This window comes from Alligator mississippiensis, chromosome 6 (assembly GCF_030867095.1).
Source record: "Alligator mississippiensis isolate rAllMis1 chromosome 6, rAllMis1, whole genome shotgun sequence".
In the NCBI taxonomy this organism is placed as follows: domain Eukaryota; kingdom Metazoa; phylum Chordata; order Crocodylia; family Alligatoridae; genus Alligator; species Alligator mississippiensis.
The window spans coordinates 57,380,755-57,399,284 of NC_081829.1; the positions used below are offsets into that span (position 1 = coordinate 57,380,755).

The following is an 18,530-nucleotide window of genomic DNA, read 5'->3' on the forward strand; positions in this document are numbered from 1 at the left end:
AATTAAGTCTTTCCCAAGAAGTTACAAGTGCCAATGGAGATTGCTAGAAGGAGTAATGGAAGGAGTATGGGCCAGTAGATTAGAAATGGCCAGTCTTGCTGACAGGAAGTGAAGGTTGGACCATAAAATGAAGATATGATTTTTTTTTAGAAATGAACTGTGTGGAATCTAACCCCCCTTGCAATTGAAAGATCAAAAAGAAACAAGGCAGGTTTTGTTTAATTTTCTTTTTTATTAGACTAGGAAATATAATTTATTGCATAAAAATTAATTTGTTACAATAGGAATGCTAAACTTTATTTACAGTTCTTAGTTTACAGAATAAACAGCTGCATGTTTAGAGGATTCCACCAGACTCATCCTCTGGACATATAAATATGGAAACAATGTGGAACAAGAACATGGTTGCTCTCAACAGGAGAAAAACAGCTGATTTTTATTTCAATGACTCTATGAAATGCCTGCCCTGTATCACAGAGCCACTACTCTGCTTTATGACATCAGAGTGTGGTATATCTTCAAGAGACAGAGAAATGCACACACATGACCTCGGTCAGAGAGAGGCAGTAGTACTTGGACACTCTGATCCTGTGATGTGAGAGCTATATACACTGTAATCCCATGATCCAAGGGAGACAGAGAAATGCATACACTTTGATCAGAGAGACAAGCTAATGCCTTCTCTCCCTCTCTGCCCCGACACAATTTCCCTGATCTGAAAGACACTATGAAATACCTGCGCATGTGTGCATACACTCATGCCATACCAATTGGAGAGGCACATACACTGTTATTCTGGTTCTGTTCTCTGAAAGACATGGGGATACAAACACACATGCAAATCTGGCAAACACCCATACATAGTGGTTTGAAAGTGAGACACACACACACACACACACACACCCCAATCCTTTACCCAGACATACTGAAAGCATAGGAGAGAGAGAGAGAGAGAGAGAGAGAGAGGAAGAGTAAATGCACATATAATCTATACATGTGATCTAGGAGAAGAGTATTTAAGTTTTTTGGATACCACTGACTTCACAAATTAGTTTCTCAAATATAGTCACAGAGATGGGTAAAACTGTCCCTACATTACAGCCATATTCAGCTCCCACAAAAGGCAATGGAGGTCTTCCCTACAGACTTCTATGGAAGCTGGATCATGCTCTTAGTTTTCCTGTCTCAATAACCAAGCAAGGTCTTATTACACAAGCCAGGTTTTCATTGAAGTGAAATGTTGGAGAAGCTAGGGCTCTTCTAGATATTTCCTGAGTGCTGTAAAACAGTACTGTGATGGAGAAAGGTCATACCTGCCAAACTGCTGAATACCTTGTGGTCAACTGTTTGCTTTAAGAGGGTCTTTATTTCTTTTCAACCACACAGAAATATTTTCAGCTATGTTCAAGTACTTGATCTGTCCAATAGTCAGTTTGGACTCTCAAATGGTTTAAAAATGTGATTGAGTTGTACATCCAAAAGTTTACACACTCATTCAAATCTGTACATTACGTATGGATGACTGTGTATATTAAAATTGTATGTGCACACTCTTCTAATCTGATCCCATCCCTTTACCACATTCAGTTTCAAACACATCACGACTGACCAAGAAAGACTGGCAAGAAAGTGACATCCACAAATACTGACTCATACCCTTTTACCAGCTCCAAAATGGTAATTTTCTTCTACTCTGGACTCTGGACAAAACATTGGACTTGAACCTGCCTGATGTTTCCATATAATTAAAGAATTTGAAGAAATGTACAATTTAGGCATTAAACAGAAGGTGGGACTTTCTATAGCTGTGAACTACACTAATGACACTGATATTCAATAAGACAATTTCACAGCAAGAAAATGGCTACAAAATTGGCAAAGTAATTCCTTATACAATGAAAATGGATTCTGAACAAAACAGATGGGTTTTCAATGCCAAAAAGTCCCCAGGGCCTGTGAGAGAATGGTGGGAGCCTGTTGGTTGGAGGGTTTCCTTACCTTCCATTTTTTAAGAAGTAAATAGTGGTCTGACCTGGGGGTGCACACAATTTTGGAGGCCCAGTACACCCATACCTTAATTCCCTGCCTCCATCTTATAGGCCCTGAGTCCAATATTTGATATATTTTAAAAAGAAGAATTGCTTCTATCTGGCTGTTCACGTAGGAAGGTACAACCTCTTCCTACATGAGGACGTAGCTCCAAGCTCTGAGAATGTCCTTTTGCATTAAGGTTTCTTGTTTGGTGCTGATTTGTTTTGCCACTGTATGGAATCTCTATAGAATTAATTTGCACATTCCCAGCAAAGTTATTTATGTAGGTGAATAAAGATTGCCTGTATAAATATTCTTCCCTGTGGGTCCCTTTTCCAACTGTCTGCCATCAATTTAGGAATAGTAGAGATGGAAACAGACTGGCTAAGCACTCATGTGCCAGAGAGTTAAGCAACTAGAGGTTTAAATCCTGAATAAATACTGGCTACTGAACTATCCAGCAAAGACAACATCCTATTATGTCACATGCTGGCTCCCTGAGTGTGTGTGCACTTTCTCTTAGTCACATAAGTGCATCACAGGCAGCAGACTGTAGGGAAAGGAGTAGGATGAGGTGTGGTATCCTTCTGTTGGAGACATCACTGTATTAAAGCTTTAAATTTTTGGTCACAAACAAACATCTTGGGATAAAGTACAATGGAAGTCTAAGAGCTGGTGCAATGCCATCCTGGTATGATGCTGTGTTCCTGCTTGCATCATGACAAGCTTATCCAGAAGGACAAACTTTTCAGAGGTAGCAACCATAAATATTAGTTCTGCCTGTAGCTAACCAAAGTCCTCTTCTGAATATTTCCCTGCGTAAAATACCACTTTTTTGAGCTATCAGAGGTAGAAGTAAGATAGTTGTAAGGGAGAGAGGAAGGAGAGGGTAAGACAGGCAGAAAAAGATTGTAGACATTTCCAGCAACCCTGCCAAGAAGTAATCTGTTTAACATTGTCATGTAGGATTGTACTGGACAAATCAATCATTCCAATGGATGATGTAAAACAACGTTGCTAGCCTCCTACAAATACGCAGGCCTCGAATACAGACACATTATTTGTAGTTTAACTTAACATTGTAACATAAATTGGTATACAACAGCACTGGATGACAGATGAAGTTGCCACTGTATCCTCAAGAATAATGGCAGGCTACATCAGTGTAAATGTGTCATTTGTCCATGCCCATAATCTTTACTGATTACATAAACTTACTGGAAGTTTACCTAGTGCATTTCTACAGACTTGGAACCTAACCATGGAAATTAGTGATAGACAACACCTCTCCGATTACCCAGAGAAGTCACCTGCCAGTGCAAGGCAATCCTACAATATCTATTCTAGCATGTGGTCCAATCCCATTTTAAATATTCCACAATATTCACAACCATCTTGCTGTTAGAATGTTTTATCTCTATTTTCATTAAAACACCGAATAAAAAATTTGATAGGATTCAGAGGACTCAAGAAGGAATGTGGTCTTCCAATAAAAATCTATAGGTCTCTGGAACACACTTCGTAAAAGTAGCCCATTTTGCTCAGAAAAGTCACTGGGTACCCAAAAGTTGTGGTTTCTACTTGTGTGAATAGAAATTGTTTGCATCCAGGTGTACTTATCTTGAAAAGTTTTGCTTTTGCTCACGTCCTAAAAGAAAATCATTTGAAAATATGGATCTGTATATACTTTGGGTTCTAATCATTTGACACAGCCCGGAACTTTAATAAGCAGGTAGATAGTGCTCTATATATATCTTTTACTTAATTTGTCTTTTTATAAAAGAATTAAAACGTCTCACCCCAACCTCTTTTGTGAACCATAGGTTGGCTTGACCCCTCTGATGGCTTCATCATCAGTTTTCTAACAAAGCAAACTCTGAGATCTGTACTGATTTCAGGGCTAGTGAAGGAAATGGACCTCTTACTCACTGCTCTAATCTTGTCCAATTTCCTGCTAGTCCAGGATTATTCCCTCACATTGAAACACCTCATATCTGAGGTGTCTACTATTTCTCTGAGAGGCTCTTTCACATAGTGACACTGGGAACACATTCTCCCCTGATACTGAAGCTAAGGTTTGCTTTGTTCAGTTTCATTCCTGAAACAATGGTGCTGCAGTAGACAACAAAGATGATCATATGAAGCCATGCTTTGGTCTGTTTCAAACAGATACAGGGCCAGAAGAGGAAAAACTGTATGTGAAAAAAATGGATTGAGATGCCTACGTGAGGTTCAAGTTTCTATAATGGGGCTGGAAACAGTGCTGAGGAGTATCATTGTGATTTGAAGAAAAGCACTGGAAGTCTGACAATGTATCTCCCTTTAACCTTGTTTCCAGGAGTGGATTTAGTCTTCTGTTAGCTGGGTGCTTAAGTGGCCCTCAGTGCAAGACATAAAGGAGAATTTACAAAGATGTCACAGAAGGAGATTCAATTTGCCCTTTCTAAGCCACGTGGGTCTCTAGGCACTTACCCAGTTGGACATCACCAAGGGGCTAGGAGCAAATAAATGAGTTTCTCTTGCCTTTTTAAAAAATTATTTTCACTACAAATGTAATGTGAAGTTTGCTCTCTCTCTCTCTCTTCTCTTTCTCACATACACACACACTCCGAGCATCTTAATGCTCTTGCTCACACACAAAAGATTTTTTTTGTTTTGTTTTGTTTTTTTAAAAAGGACTCATCCAAAGATCTGGATAATAAATTATTTGCGTTTCCTAAGAAACTGTGGGGTTTTTTTCTTTTCTTTTTTTCTTTCTTTCTTTTTGCCTTAATAAGCCATCTGAAGCTCTTGACAGAAGTAAGCGATTTGTCTAGATTGTACTCGACTCTTCAAAGCATAAAAGCTATTAAAGAAAAAGGAGATGGAAGAGAGGGAGAATCCAAACAAATTAAACAAAGTAAAACCCAACCCCAACTTGAGAAGCCCTAACTGACCAGCGCCACAGGGGAAGCAGCTGCCCACTTCTGCCAATGGCTGTTGTCATGGTTACCAAAAATGTGTTACTTTTGCACCTCACTAGAGGATGGCAAGGAGGAGAAGGGAGCTTGTTTAACACTTGAATTGCTTGTAAACTGTGTGGGTTAACTTCTAAGGCTTGCTAGGAATTTAGGGAGGAGGAGAAGTAACTTCCTCTTACCCCTCATGGTTAAGTACAGCTCAGCAACCCACCAAATGCAAAGTAGAAATGAGCCCAATCCTACCCCACTAGTTCAGGAAGGGACATTCCCTATTTTCCTCCTCCTCATCTCACCCTCTTCTCTGTCCTCCTTTGTCCATTGACTAAAGACTACCAGGTACTTTTCTAAGTACAACATCAGCAGTCCCCCTCTGTTGCCATGACAACCAGCATCTCGCTCTTGCCCATCTCTTCCAAGGCACTAGCCAGGGTATTGAGATCACCGTCATCTTGGTGCTGGGCTTCCCATAAGTCCAGGATGACTCCTGTTGGGCTGGCTTTGGTGGCAAAGTAGTTCAGATACCTGTAAAGGAGATAGAGAAAGTTGAGCCTAACTTTATGCATACCCCTAATTTGAATGGTACATGGTCAGGACAAGGGGTGGTTAGGAAAGGAGAGAAGACCTGGAACAATCTGCATCCAGTATAAGCTATCAAGGAAATGTCACAGTACAAATGCATGGGCCCTCACAACATTATTTTCATTTTCGCTAGCTTTTGTGTAAAAGTAAGATGCATCATTTTACACAAATTATGAATGCTCTCCCTCTCTCCCACCCCTAAAGCATGATCCTATAATGGAACAGGCCAAGTACAGAAAAGGAATGATACAAGGGCAGTCATGCTCAGTAGCATGAGACTCTTGTGATGCATGATCATGGCAGAAGGTCAGGCAGGTTCAGGCAGTCCCACAGATCTCACTGGGTGCACGTGCATAAGGCCTCTGTAATTTGAACCAAAGGGGAAAAGGCACAGCTATAACCTAACATGGAAGTGTCATCTGTCCCATGCTCCAAGCCTCAAGGCATCCTGGTCTGGCAGAATGAGCACAAGTCTGAGAATAAGAAACTTCTGAACTTGAATTCTCTCTCTAGCATGGAATCACTGTGACCTTATGTAAATCATTTCCCCCTCCCTGTGCCTCAGGTCTCCACCTGTCAAACAAGAACAATAATACTTCTATACCTCATGGCACAGTGGTGAGCATGAATTCATTCACATTTGTATGTAAGATTGTTGTTCTTCTTGACTCACCAAGCCTTTAGTTTTGTGCTTTTTCCCCCCATCCACTCTCTCTCTGTGTCCCTTCCCACATGAGTCCAATTTCCTGCTGAATACAAGCAGGCTTGGTTTCATCACTGACAGAATACTAGATCCCTATGGTGGCATTCCCAGGAGTTGCAAAACCCTAAGTGGTTTCTGTATTGTTAATCAGACACTTTAGTGATGGTGTTGCAGAGCAATGCTTTGCAATACATGCCAACTAATCCCTTTTCCAAGAACAGCACTGTGAGACAGTATCTGCCCCTTTGGGGCTCAACAAAGCTGCAACAGCATCTTGTAGGGGGTAGGGGAATAAGTTCTGCCAAGCTGCATTTGTTTACATGTAAAGCAACAGAAGCAAAGGCCTAATCCACACTGCAAAGTTTTGTTGCAGAATTGTGTGTGTTCATATTCAAAGCTTTTCTGTGGTGTGGCAGAAGTCATTTCACCTTTGCTGATCAGAGTAAGGCTTTTGCTGCCATCAGGCAGAAGGCTCCTAGGCTTTCATCCAGCTGTTGTGGTCCATCCAGCTGCTGTTACCTTTCCAGAGTGCACTCCAGGCTGTGGTGGAACAGCTGCCAAATGGAGCTACATTGAGATACCCGAAATGCACTCTATATGCAGTCTGACAGCTTAAGGGTGGTGGCTCTTGGTTGCAGAGACAGATGAGTCTAGATACAGACTAAGTGCTCAGCACATAATCATGTCCCACATGGATCACACTAGTCCCCATCCTCCCTAGCTCAGAAAAGAATGAGTGGACAATGCAAGCCATCAAGGAAACATACAACCTGATCTCTCCAAATTAAAAGCTAGGGGCAAGAAGGGAAGAGCAGAGTGTCTAGCATCACATGGTGAGCTAAAACCCACCTATCCATGGAAAGTTTCTGAGCAAGAAGTCTCCAGTCATTTCCTCTGGAATTTGGAGCATCCAGGCTGTTGCAGATTTTCTGCCGGATGGACAGGGGGATCTTGAAAGCATATGGTCCCAGCTGAGTTGTCGCAGCACTGCCATGATGCAAGTGGAAGGCATCAAAGGAACTGACATTCTAGAATAGGGGAAGGGGAAAAAAATTTCACAATCCCTTAAAACACTGGTTTACCCTCTTGAGCCTGTTTTGCTTTCTCTCTTATTAGCCTATCCCTGCCCAGGAGCAGGAAGGCTGCTATTGTTCTAAGTGGAATTGAGGAGTACTTTCATAAACTGTCAAGCAGCAAAGGCAACCTGGAAGAGGCCAGAGACAGAGAGGCCAGGACTGGGGAAGACAGGTGTAAGATGGTACCATTTACTCAAATGCATGGATGTCAAAGATCAGAAACAAAAAGAGTGGCAGATAACATGCCATATAGTTTCATAGCTGGTCGGGTCGAAAGAGACCTAAGCAGATCATCAAGTCCGACCCCCTGTCATGGCAGGAAAGAATACTGGGGTCAAATGACCCCAGCAAGGTGTTCATCCAGCCTCCTCTTAAAGACCCCCAGGGTAGGAGCCAGCACCACTTCTCTTGGAAGTTGGTTCCAGGTCCTAGCCGCCCTGACAGTGAAGTAACGCCTCCTGATGTCTATCCTGAATCTACCCTCTGCCAGCTTGTGACCATTATTTCTTGTCACTCCTGGGAGTGCCTGGGGGAACAGGGACTCCCCCAATGCCTGCTGGTCCCCCCTGACCAGTTTGTAAACTGCCACTAGACCCCCCTCAGCCTTCTCTTGTGGAGGCTGAACATGTTCAGGTCCCATAGCCTCTCCTCGTAAGGCCTGTCCTGCTGCCCCCTGATCATGCGAGTGGCCCTCCTCTGGACCTTCTCCATGCTATCCACATCCCTCCTGAAGTGCGGCGCCCAGAACTGGATGCAGTACTCCAACTGCGGCCTGACCAGGGTCACATAGAGGGGGAGGATCACCTCCTTGGACCTGCTTCAGATGCATCTGTGGATGCATGATAAGGTATGTTTGGCCTTCCTGACTGTGTCCCCACACTGTCGGCCCATGTTCATTTTGGCATCAATAATGACACCAAGATCCTTTTCTGCCTCTGCATTAATGAGAAGGCAGTTCCCCAGCCTGTAGGTATGCTGCTGGTTCTTCCCCACCAGGTGCAGTACCCTGCACTTCTCAGTGTTGAAACCCATCCTGTTCTCATCTGCCCACCCCTGTAACCTGTCTAGGTCTGATTGCAGCCTATTCCTCCCTTCTAGCGTGCCCACTTTTCCCCACATCTTAGTATCATTCATGAATTTGAACAGGGTGCTTTTTACACCCCCATCCAAATCTCTGATGAAGATGTTGAACAGTGCAGGCCTGAGGACTGAGCCCTGGGGGACCCCACTGCCCACATCCCTCCAGGTCGAAAATGACCCATTCACCACCATTCTCTGGGTGCAGCCCTCCAGCCGAATAGTGACCCATTTGACTCTGTAGGTGTCGACGCCACAGTCCCCTAGTTTTTTAATGAGAATGGGGTGAGAGACAATGTCGAAGGCCTTCCTGAAGTCCAGAAAGACTATGTCCACTGCTATACCTGCGTCTAAGAACAACAAGGAAAGACATCAAGCTCTTCCCCTCAGGCAACCTTCAGCAAACTCAGTTGTAAGCAGCCTCCAAATATCAGTTCATGTAGGTAAACAACTTGGGGTAGAGTCAGTAGCATCTAACACTATTTCTGGGACTGCATAAATGTTAAAGGCCCTAAAATTCCCTATGAATTTCAGGTGGACTGTCCAGTCCTCAGCCAGTTCAATTATTCCCAGTTTTTTAGCTGGTGAAAAATTTCATCTTGCTGTCAACATCTTAGTACTATCCCCAGAGAGGATTCGTGTCCCAGATCTATGCAGTGGGGATTGTACATTACAGTTGACTGACTCACAGGGGGTGTGTACAGAGGAGTTCATATCACTGTTTTATCAATACCGCAAAAACACCCCTCTTGTAACAACAGCTTAACCCCCTTGGCTGCTACTGCCTGGGTCTACTGGTACCCCAGCACAAGTCATAACAGGATGTTCATTTAATTCAATAAGCTCTTTTCTCCACCTCTTTTTTTTAAGTGAAGGTAGAACTAGACTGATAGGCTGTCTGTAATCCAACTAGATAAATTGACAACAGCAGTGCAGACTTTCCCCTATCCTGCTGTGCCACAAACTGGATTTGGGAGAGGTATCTTCTAAAAATGAGAGTTTACAGGCCAGTTTATTCCTTGGCTTTTTTCCTGAGAGTCACAGAGGGGGGTGGCACAGAAATAGCACCAGCTGTGAGACTATTTCTTTAAATCTTCAATCAAATCACAGACTTAAGCAACATGAGGCCATGGCCAACATCAGTGTTAATGTAGCTGGCACCCACAGAGGTAACACAGAAGGGTACTGAGCGGTGCTTCAATTCTGTGGTAATGAGCAATCTCCTTGTGAGATAAAATAGACACATTTATTAGACAGATTAGATAGAGAACCGCTCCTTCCCTTATATGCAGGGATTCAGAGAAGATGTCTGGGAATGACTGTTAATCTTCTCTGCTACTACAGCAGGTGCGAGGACTTCCTCCTGGTAACTACCTTCCCCAGGTGGCTGTACCTGAGTTGTAATACCCCCTGTCCAGTGTTTTGGGCAACAACAGCCAAATGGCAAAGATGTGATAATGGACCTTTAAAAAAATGGTTGCAGCTGTTTTTTTCACAAGCATGGGCAAGAGTGATGTGTACCCTGGAGTCAACAGCACCAGTTTCCCCTCATCCAGCTGAAGGCTTAGGAATTACCCAGCTGAAGTCAACAGAGATACACTGGGGTAAAACTGAGATCAGTCCCACCTGTAAAATGTTGCGGTACTCCCTCCTCCCTCCCACCTCCTCTTTCCTCACCTCTCCAAGCGTGATGTGCAACTGGAATATCTGCCCTTCACCTTCCACCTGCCGGACACAGATCTTGCAGGTGAGCTCTGTTGAAGCCTGGCTGTACCTCTCTAGGGTGAAGGTACAGTGCAGGGCCCTTTGGCTGCCACTCCAGATGTGATAAAAAGGAATCTCCTGCAGCAAGGTGGGGAATGAAGTAAAATATAACCACAGGCCTCAGCAACTCTTCTCTTGAGTAAAGCCCCATCACATACCCTCCCTTCCTCACCCATTTGTGTAAACTTAATTACTATTATTTCTTTGTATTTAAATTACCATTTAAAAAAATGCCCACACAGAAGCTCTAGGGTAAAAACTGATTTATGACAACCATAATAACAATCACCCGGCCAATTAAAAACCCTGTCAGATTTCCTTGTAAGCTATCTTCTAGGCTTCCTAGCTTCTGCCCTGACTGGCAAGAGAAGGGGATCATTTTGTGTTGGCAGCTGGGAGGGTGGGACAGAGTGAACTGGCAGACAGGGTCTCAGCTGCCATGTCGAAAGACACAGAGTCAAATATGGTAAGTAAAAATAATCCTTTTTCTTCCTCTAGGAGATAGCTGTAGAAGGCAGAGGAATATAGCTCTCTTAGAAGTTACTTGTGTGTATATGTGAGTGAGCCCTAGTGCCTGACTAGAGTGGATCATATACCAAATTACTAGATCAATGCTTTGAACATTAACTCTTTAATTCCCATCATAGACATGGTCCTAGATCAGAGTCAGGCAAAGTATGGCCCATGGGCCACATCTGGCCCACCAACTGATTGCATCCAGCCCATGGGGTGCATCCACTAATTGATTGGATTCGGCCTGCAGCTGCCCCCAGAGCGCTCTGCATGGGCTGATCCTTGCCTGGGGCAGCCAGTGCTATGCTCCTGCCTGTGCCTACTGGCACCAATCCTGGCCAGTACACACAGCTTATTGGTGGGGCTGATCCCGGTGTGGCTGCAGCTGCCTGGGTACTGCTCAGCTACCCTTGCCTCCAGCAGCAGCTCCTCCTCTTCTTCCTCTTCCTCCTTCTGTCCCTGCTCAGTTGGGTGGCTCCTGCCCCAGCGCATGGGGCTCCAGCTCCAGCTCCCAGCTGCCTTCCACTTAGTCCACCTGCCCGGCATGGTGAGCAGCCATTTGTGGGTGGCCAAGTGGGTGGAAGACAGCCAGGAGCTGGAGCCAGAGCCCTGCAGGTTGGAGCAGGAGCCACCCCACTGAAGCTTCCTCCCTGCCCAGAGTGGTGCAGCAGGGGCAGGAGGAGGAGCTGCTGGGGCTGAGGGGATTTGAGGAGCACACAGGTGGCTGCAGGTGCACTGGGAGCAGCCCCACTGGTAAGCTGTGTATACTGGCTGGAGCCAGGCCAATGGGTGTGAGTGGGAGCATGGTGTGGGCTGCTCCAGGTGGGAGTGGGCAGGGCTTGGCCCTAGGTGGTGTGCCATGGGGGCAGCTGCGGACCACATGGCCTGGGTGAGCTCTGCTCCACCTGGGCGAGCCCCACTGCCTCCTCCTTCCTCCCCTCACACTCAGCCAGCTCCTGGGACCTAGCACCCAGGCAGCCCCCTACACAATGTGCACATATACCCCAACGCACCCCACCTTCCCACACATATTCTTCTCCCATGACAACTCATCAAAACTCCCTATGTGGCCCCCAGACCCAAATAATTGCCCGCCCTTGTCCTAGATCCAAAAAAGTCACTTAAGAACAAATCTTTCCCACTGTTTTGCTGCTGATAATCAAGAACTGATATGCTCTGATAGTCCATAAATATAGTGTCATGCAGTTATTATTGATTCCTTGTATATCAATGTGCATGTCGGCATGGACCTTACAAGTGTGTGTTTTCAGTAAGCACCAATGAATGGAGGTTCTCTTCTAGGAAAACAGAGATGAATAATTGCCTATTTGTTATTTCCCTTTAGGGAGTGCTTTTGGATCAGTGCTCACCCACACCATTTTCCCCCAATGATCTATAGTTCCAGCACGCTGCTCCTTGTGACAATTCTACATTCTACATTCTCTTGGCCACTTACCTGGTATTTAGCTAGCAGCTTGCTCCTCCACAGTGAGTGGGGGATATCGTGGATGGAGAGGCGGAGGTTGTGATAACTGTCCTTAAAGAGCAGCGGCTTGGGTTCCTCTAGCAGATAACCGCCCAGTGTCTTTTCCAGTTCAAGTACTTCCTGGAGACAGGAAGAAGTAAAGAATGAGAGCCATGGTATTAAAGATCACTCCTAGTCAAATGGAGAATGTGAGGTTTTTATTATTTTCCCCCCTTTTGACAGCACTGTGTCCACACTGAGCGCTGCCCAAACCCCGACAAAATCAAAAAAGCAACTACAAAACCTACATCCAAGTGGTAAGTATGTTCTAAAGGCTTTGACATAATGAGTTGTGACTGGTGCCAAATGGAAGCCAACAAGCTGGGGAAGAAATGACAAGAAGGATGACCTCAAAATCTAGCTTCAGTAATCAGAAGAACACAAGAAAATCTGATTCACAATGCAGGCATCTCTCTAAGAATGAGACCATTTGAACAGGCGCAATGGAAATTCTCTGTCTGAAAATGCAAGTGTACAGCATCCTGCAGTAGCGTGATACAGAACAGCCTAAACAATGCTTACAGCCTTCGGTGTGCTTCTAGAGGGCCTACTTCTTGGTCATTAAGTTCCCTGTAAAGGGGTTATCACTTAAAAGCTACCCTAGTTCAACAGAATATGGCTTCTTAGGCTAAATCTTAGTGAACACAAATTAAAATAAATGCATTTTTACCAATGAATTATGATGTATGAATTCCTATAGTTACCCAAAGAGCTACAACACAGGGAGCAGCAGCTCACACTTTTCTTCCAGAAGTCTGTGCCTGCATGCCTGACTCCAAGATCACCTCTAGAGGGGAGACAGGAATGCACTTCCCATGCCCATTCTGTTCTTGGCTTTTCTGCTTGGAGTTTCAGCTACGAGAGGCTGTTTAGTGATATGGACACCTGTTCCCTGGGAACTGGACTGAATCTACCAACTCGTTTCAAGGAGGCTGCCAGTCGCCGGATGGGAATATCTTTTCAGTTTCATTCTGATTTGGTTTGAGCAAGCTAGAGATGGACATCTGCATATTCAGACACATTTTTCAGGGCATCAGAAGGTTTGCATTTCATTGTCAGTCAGACTGCCTTATCACAGTGTCTCATCTTTCTCTGCCACAGTTTTGTACCACTACTGTGCTTTGGTGATGGCATGAATCAAACATAGGCACTTGGTGGTTCCTAGAACATCTTTTTATACATTACCACTTTAAAATTTTATTACACAGAAAAATAAGGTCCAGAAGCCAAGAGCAGAACTCTTTCTAGTACTGCTAGAAAGAAAGGTCCAGCAGAGCTGAATAGAAAGTTTTTCAAAGTGCCAGGCTGATAAGGGATGTACAAGAACTAAGTTTTCATAGTACTGTGATCACAAACATCATAGATGGGCTCACAAGAAGGTCTAAAGTAACAGGACATTATGTCAAAGCAGAGATAGTAACAGCTGCTTAACAGAGTGTAATCATGACAGAAAGTGCCCACGTAGGGAAGATCAGCACAAAAGGACGTGAAAAAGCTTCCAGCAGCAACAACAAGAAAACCCCTTGTGTAATCTCTACAGAAACAGGGCACAGCATGCAGGCTCTGAGCCACCCGCCCTTCCTCTCAATGTTTCCTCCCAGGGACCATGGAAAATGCTCTGGCAGATCTCAGCGGAATGCAGTAAACATGCTTATTATTTAATGTTGGTCATTTTTCATGGGGTTGCATCAGGTGTTTGCTCCCTGGAGACAGGGCTTTCCTAGAGACTTTACCCAGCATCTTGCTGCCAGCAGGACCACATCAGGAAGCACTTGCAGGAGCAGCCTAAAATAATTTGTAGCCCAAACACTGAGACTGAGGCAGCTGGAACAGCAGTGTCCAAAGGCAGTTTATGCTTGCAGCAAGTTTGGGGTTAACCAGCGACGATGAGTCCCATCTACAGCTGGTGTAAATCAGCCTAAGTCCTTTGCAATGAATAGAACTGTGCTGATTTATACCAGCTGGAGCAAACCTGGTGGCTGGGAACTACCTAAATACATATCAAGCTAAAGACTGCTCAAAAAAAGGTTAAAAAAACCTCAACATCGTAGCAGATATCAAGTGCAGTAGAACCCACACCACAAAAACCTCCGAGGAATATATGAGCTCCCCCAAAATAGCATTGGGCTCATGAAAATGGATATATGTCTGTAGCCCACTGGGACCTGCCAGGTTCTAAGCTAGTTTGCTTTTCCCCTGTCATGAAGCAGAGTGCTTATACAGTTAATCAGTGTTTTTGCCTTGCAGTCTTTGAGTGAGAGAGAGATAGAGAGTAGCAAGAGATTCTCTGCTCAGACAAACATACTTCTTTAGCTTTCTGATTATTCATATTAGGGTTGTCAAACAGTTCTCTGCTCTATGGTGAAATGATCATGAAATGCCCCAGGTGCTAAAAAATGGCTGGAGGCAGGAAGAAGTAAAGGTGGGGCCACTGACTTGTGACCTCAGATTCACAGACAGTGTTACCTTCAGGGCATCTGGGGTATCCTCCAAGCAGTAGACTTTGATGCTATATTCTAGTGAGGTACAGATGGCAGGTGCAAAGATGGCTAGTTGGAGTCTCTTGATGGCTGATCTGGAGTATGACTCTCCCACAAAAACGTAGGTGCCCAGCTGGTCCAGTAAGATATGGCAAGACTTGGATTCAAGCTGGCAGTAACAAGGAGTGTTCAGAGTTTCTTCATCTAGTGTCACAACTTCCTGAAAGGAGATGTTAAAAAGGAAGGCCCCTGATCAGCCATTTTCTAGCAAAGTAATTGGTTCCATGTATGCACATGGAAAAGTCCCTGCTCATCCTTCACTATGGCACCTGCTGTAGGGAAGCAGAAAGCTAATTGTAGACTAGCTATGGGTCTCCCTTGCAGACGTCAGTGCTCCTCCATCATTCCATTCCTACAAGAAACGCAATTGGGAGCTTCCCACACAACCAGGCCTTCTATTCTTTCTCCTACAGCAGAAGGTTCCTTACAGCAGCCCTCAGTCCTTCATGTCCTATGGCAGCTCTTGCCAAGAGGCTGCAAACTCTGATGACATTCTGCTTTCACTTCATTATGAAATTGCATTGTTACCTCCCAGTTTCCTTGATGGGACTGTGTTTTCAGTTGAAAAATCCAGTCTGAAGAGCTGATATCCACGCAGTGAGGGATAGTTAAAATGACTGGGCGGCACAAGAGCAATCCAGTGGGTCCACAGGTCACCATAGGACTCAGTACTGTCTGTGTGCCTTCAGAAGGTAAACTACAGAGAGCAAATAAACACAGAAAACAATTAGTCTGTTCCAATCAAGGCACGTACCTGAAGGAAGGAATGTTTGTACAATGGGGACATGGACGGCTCTCAATTCATGGCAGGATCTAACCTTGATGGGCCTGGTTCTTCATTATGAAGTCAATGGAGGTACAACGGAACAAGGATAGTGTTTTGCACAAGAAGATCCACTAAACCATGGCTAAATGCACTGGGTTCCTGTATAGTTTTTGGTAAGCAACTACTGGCAATTGGAATTACTGTATTTATTGACTATAGTTCCATAGACATATGGAAACACTATAAAAGAGCTAAGTGGAGAAATGTTGGTCTGAGGGCGGACCTACTGAACAGCAAACCGATAAGTGGTCAAGAAATTCCATGTCTGCAGTGCAGCCATTATTCCTAGACTCTACACTGCCCTCACAAGAGGCCCAGGTCCTGTGCAGCCATCCCCTGACAATGCATCACAAAACAAAGACAAGCAGAAGAAGGGCTCTTCCTGCCCCATATTATCAGGTGACAGAACAAGACTTGCTTTACTCTTTTCTCTTCCCTACATTACTGATATCAGTCTCCCACACTTTGGAGTGCAGAAGGCAAAAAAATCCATCCTATTAACTACTGAGCTCAGAGGAGAAGAACAGATGATATACAAAGCAAAGAAGAGGACATAGTCCCTGATTGAAAGAACTTACAATCAAATATATAAACCAGTTCAATTAAGACACGTGGCAACAAATAATATTTACCATGAAGCAATGCCTTTTGTCCCTTTCTTTCTTTCATTTTCTTTTCTTTTTTTACTTTTAATCATGAATAAAGAAATGCTTATCTGGAAAGTCAGTAGAAGAAATGCTGACTTAATGAAGAAAAAGTAGATGCTTGTTTTAAAAAGAAAGAAGGGGTGCTCCAGCAGAAGAAGCCATGAAGATGAGGATGAAGATACAAAAAGTGTGTTTATAATAAAGGCCTGATTGAATAAAGAAACAAGGGAAAGAGTAGCAGGAAATGCAAACTGAGACGCAGGCAGGTGCAGAGGGAATTGAAAGTATTGCTGTCTCCTTCAAGTGATAATTAAAACACTACCAACTAGAGCTTGCTCTATGGTGCGTTCCACTTACAGAGAGTTTTCTGCCTTGTTGATTATCAGGTACATTTCGTAGAACTTCCCCTGAGGAATCGCTCCATGAGGCACCAGCAGGCTCACGCCTAAGGGATGGGAAGCAGAATTCTTTACAGTAAGGAAGTGATGATGAATGAACCCTCCACCCCTCCTGCTGCCAATGAGGTTACTCTCTTCATGGGTTACTTTCCCACACGGGGATGATATACAAACTCAATTAGGAGATTCATCTGCACAATGACAACATTGTTTTAGAACTTGCAGTCTCCTGCCATGCCAGTCCAAAGCTTCCTGGGATCTGGGATTGCCTTGGTTGGCGTGACACCTCAGATATTATTTTGAGCCATCTGTACCAGGACTGGGGGACCTATTAGAACCAGAAGCAGAGACAGGCCTTTGTACTCTAAAACTGGTGAGAGCAGAGAAACCACCAACCATTGTAATCTTGTTCAGCTAGTGGTTTAAAAGCAACTAGTCTTACACTTATGGGAGGGCCTAAAGATTTTGGACCAGCCAAAGATAGAAATGCCTCCAGATAATATGCAGTCAGGAAGCCTACCATAGAAACAACTTGCAAGGAAACTATTTTTCTACATTGCTCCCAACAAGACACAATTGAAGTAACAAAAAACATCATAAAGTGGTGGCCACCACACTCTGGTTATCAAGGGAAGGAGATATTGGGTTCAGAGAAACATCTTTCATTCCTAGTCCAACCAAATGGTCTCAACATCCATCTGTGAGTAACCTACCAGATCAGACTAGATCATCCCAATCTAGTGCTTACCTGTATCTGGGATTGTAAGCCTTCCTCCCAGGTAACCAAATGTTCCACTAGCACTATTCCCATGCTCATGAAGCTGGGTGAGGAGATGTTGAGAGCCCATGGTCTTGTTCCTTATGTTCATGAAGTGATTGTCCCTGGCAGTCTCCCCTGAGTAGGTGCCTATAGGCACTGCCCCAAGCAGGTCTGCCCCTTCATGCAGCCCAGGCGAGGAGGACACTGTGGAGGAGTTGTACACTTTGATCTTAAGATTGGGGAGTGGGTCAAGGAGGGGGGAGTTGGTCATTGGGATCTTGTCAGATGAGTCCTGTAGAGCATACATTGGGCCCCGGTATATACCAGCACTGGCAGTTAGGTCAGGCTGCATTGAAGGGTGCAACAGCTGAGGTGTATCTACAAGAAAGACAAAAAAAGTATTAGAACAAAGCATATTTAAACATAGCTCAGTTTAATCAAAAGAGAGTTGTGTGAAATATGGTGTAATGATGGGCAGAAGATATACAATTTCCCTGGGTAAAGAATACTGTGAAACAAGAGGCTGGAGCACAGAATCTGAACGCATCTGTCTCCCTTTTACCCATTATTTGAAATGAAACTGCCTACACTGAGAAACAGGCTCAACCCCTTTAAGACTGGGCAAGAAACGACATCATTCTGCATGTCCAGACAACAAGAATCTAAAAGCAGCAAAAATCTAAAACTACTTGACTCCCCCGTAGTTCACTAAGGACTCTACAGTTCATTCTGTACCAGACTGCTGAAGCACACCGCATTCTCTCTACTTCCTATCATTTCTCTTTCCTTACTATTTGTATGTCTGTATGTACAGGCATATGCCAATGTCAGGTCCCTCTTGTGTTAGGCACAAAACAAATGCATGTTTATATCACATGGCTTGATTTACTTTTATAATTTACAAAACTGGTTTAAAACCTCTGGGCAGTTGTACAGGGAAAGGTATTTGTTTTTCATGGAGGATTTTGATATTTGGAATCTGATTTTGTTCTGATTCAGAATGAAAACCAAAGATTTCCCTTATGAAAGGAAAAGCCAGGGTGCCTGGCTGACTCAGAATCTGCAATGGCAGCCTACCACATTGGAAACCTGAGTGTCCTTCTCAGCAGGAGTCCTCAGCATGGAGGTCTG

The 18,530-nt window shown here is 44.2% G+C and overlaps 1 protein-coding gene across 3 annotated transcripts in view; it reads right to left on the bottom strand.

Annotated features, from left to right (window-relative positions):
* Positions 1–212: 212 nt before the first annotated feature.
* Positions 213–18,530, bottom strand: part of UNC5B (unc-5 netrin receptor B) — a 156,590-nt gene continuing 138,272 nt past the window's right edge. For all 3 annotated transcript variants that reach the window (XM_059729901.1, XM_059729902.1, XM_019484343.2), the window contains 8 exons: positions 17,388–17,777; positions 16,599–16,686; positions 15,297–15,465; positions 14,695–14,928; positions 12,160–12,309; positions 10,104–10,268; positions 7,123–7,301; positions 213–5,513 (listed from right to left, as the gene is read on the bottom strand). In XM_059729901.1, coding sequence (XP_059585884.1) covers positions 5,348–5,513; positions 7,123–7,301; positions 10,104–10,268; positions 12,160–12,309; positions 14,695–14,928; positions 15,297–15,465; positions 16,599–16,686; positions 17,388–17,777 — 1,541 coding nt within the window. In that variant the 3' untranslated portion in view covers positions 213–5,347. The remainder of the gene's footprint in view (positions 5,514–7,122; positions 7,302–10,103; positions 10,269–12,159; positions 12,310–14,694; positions 14,929–15,296; positions 15,466–16,598; positions 16,687–17,387; positions 17,778–18,530) is intronic.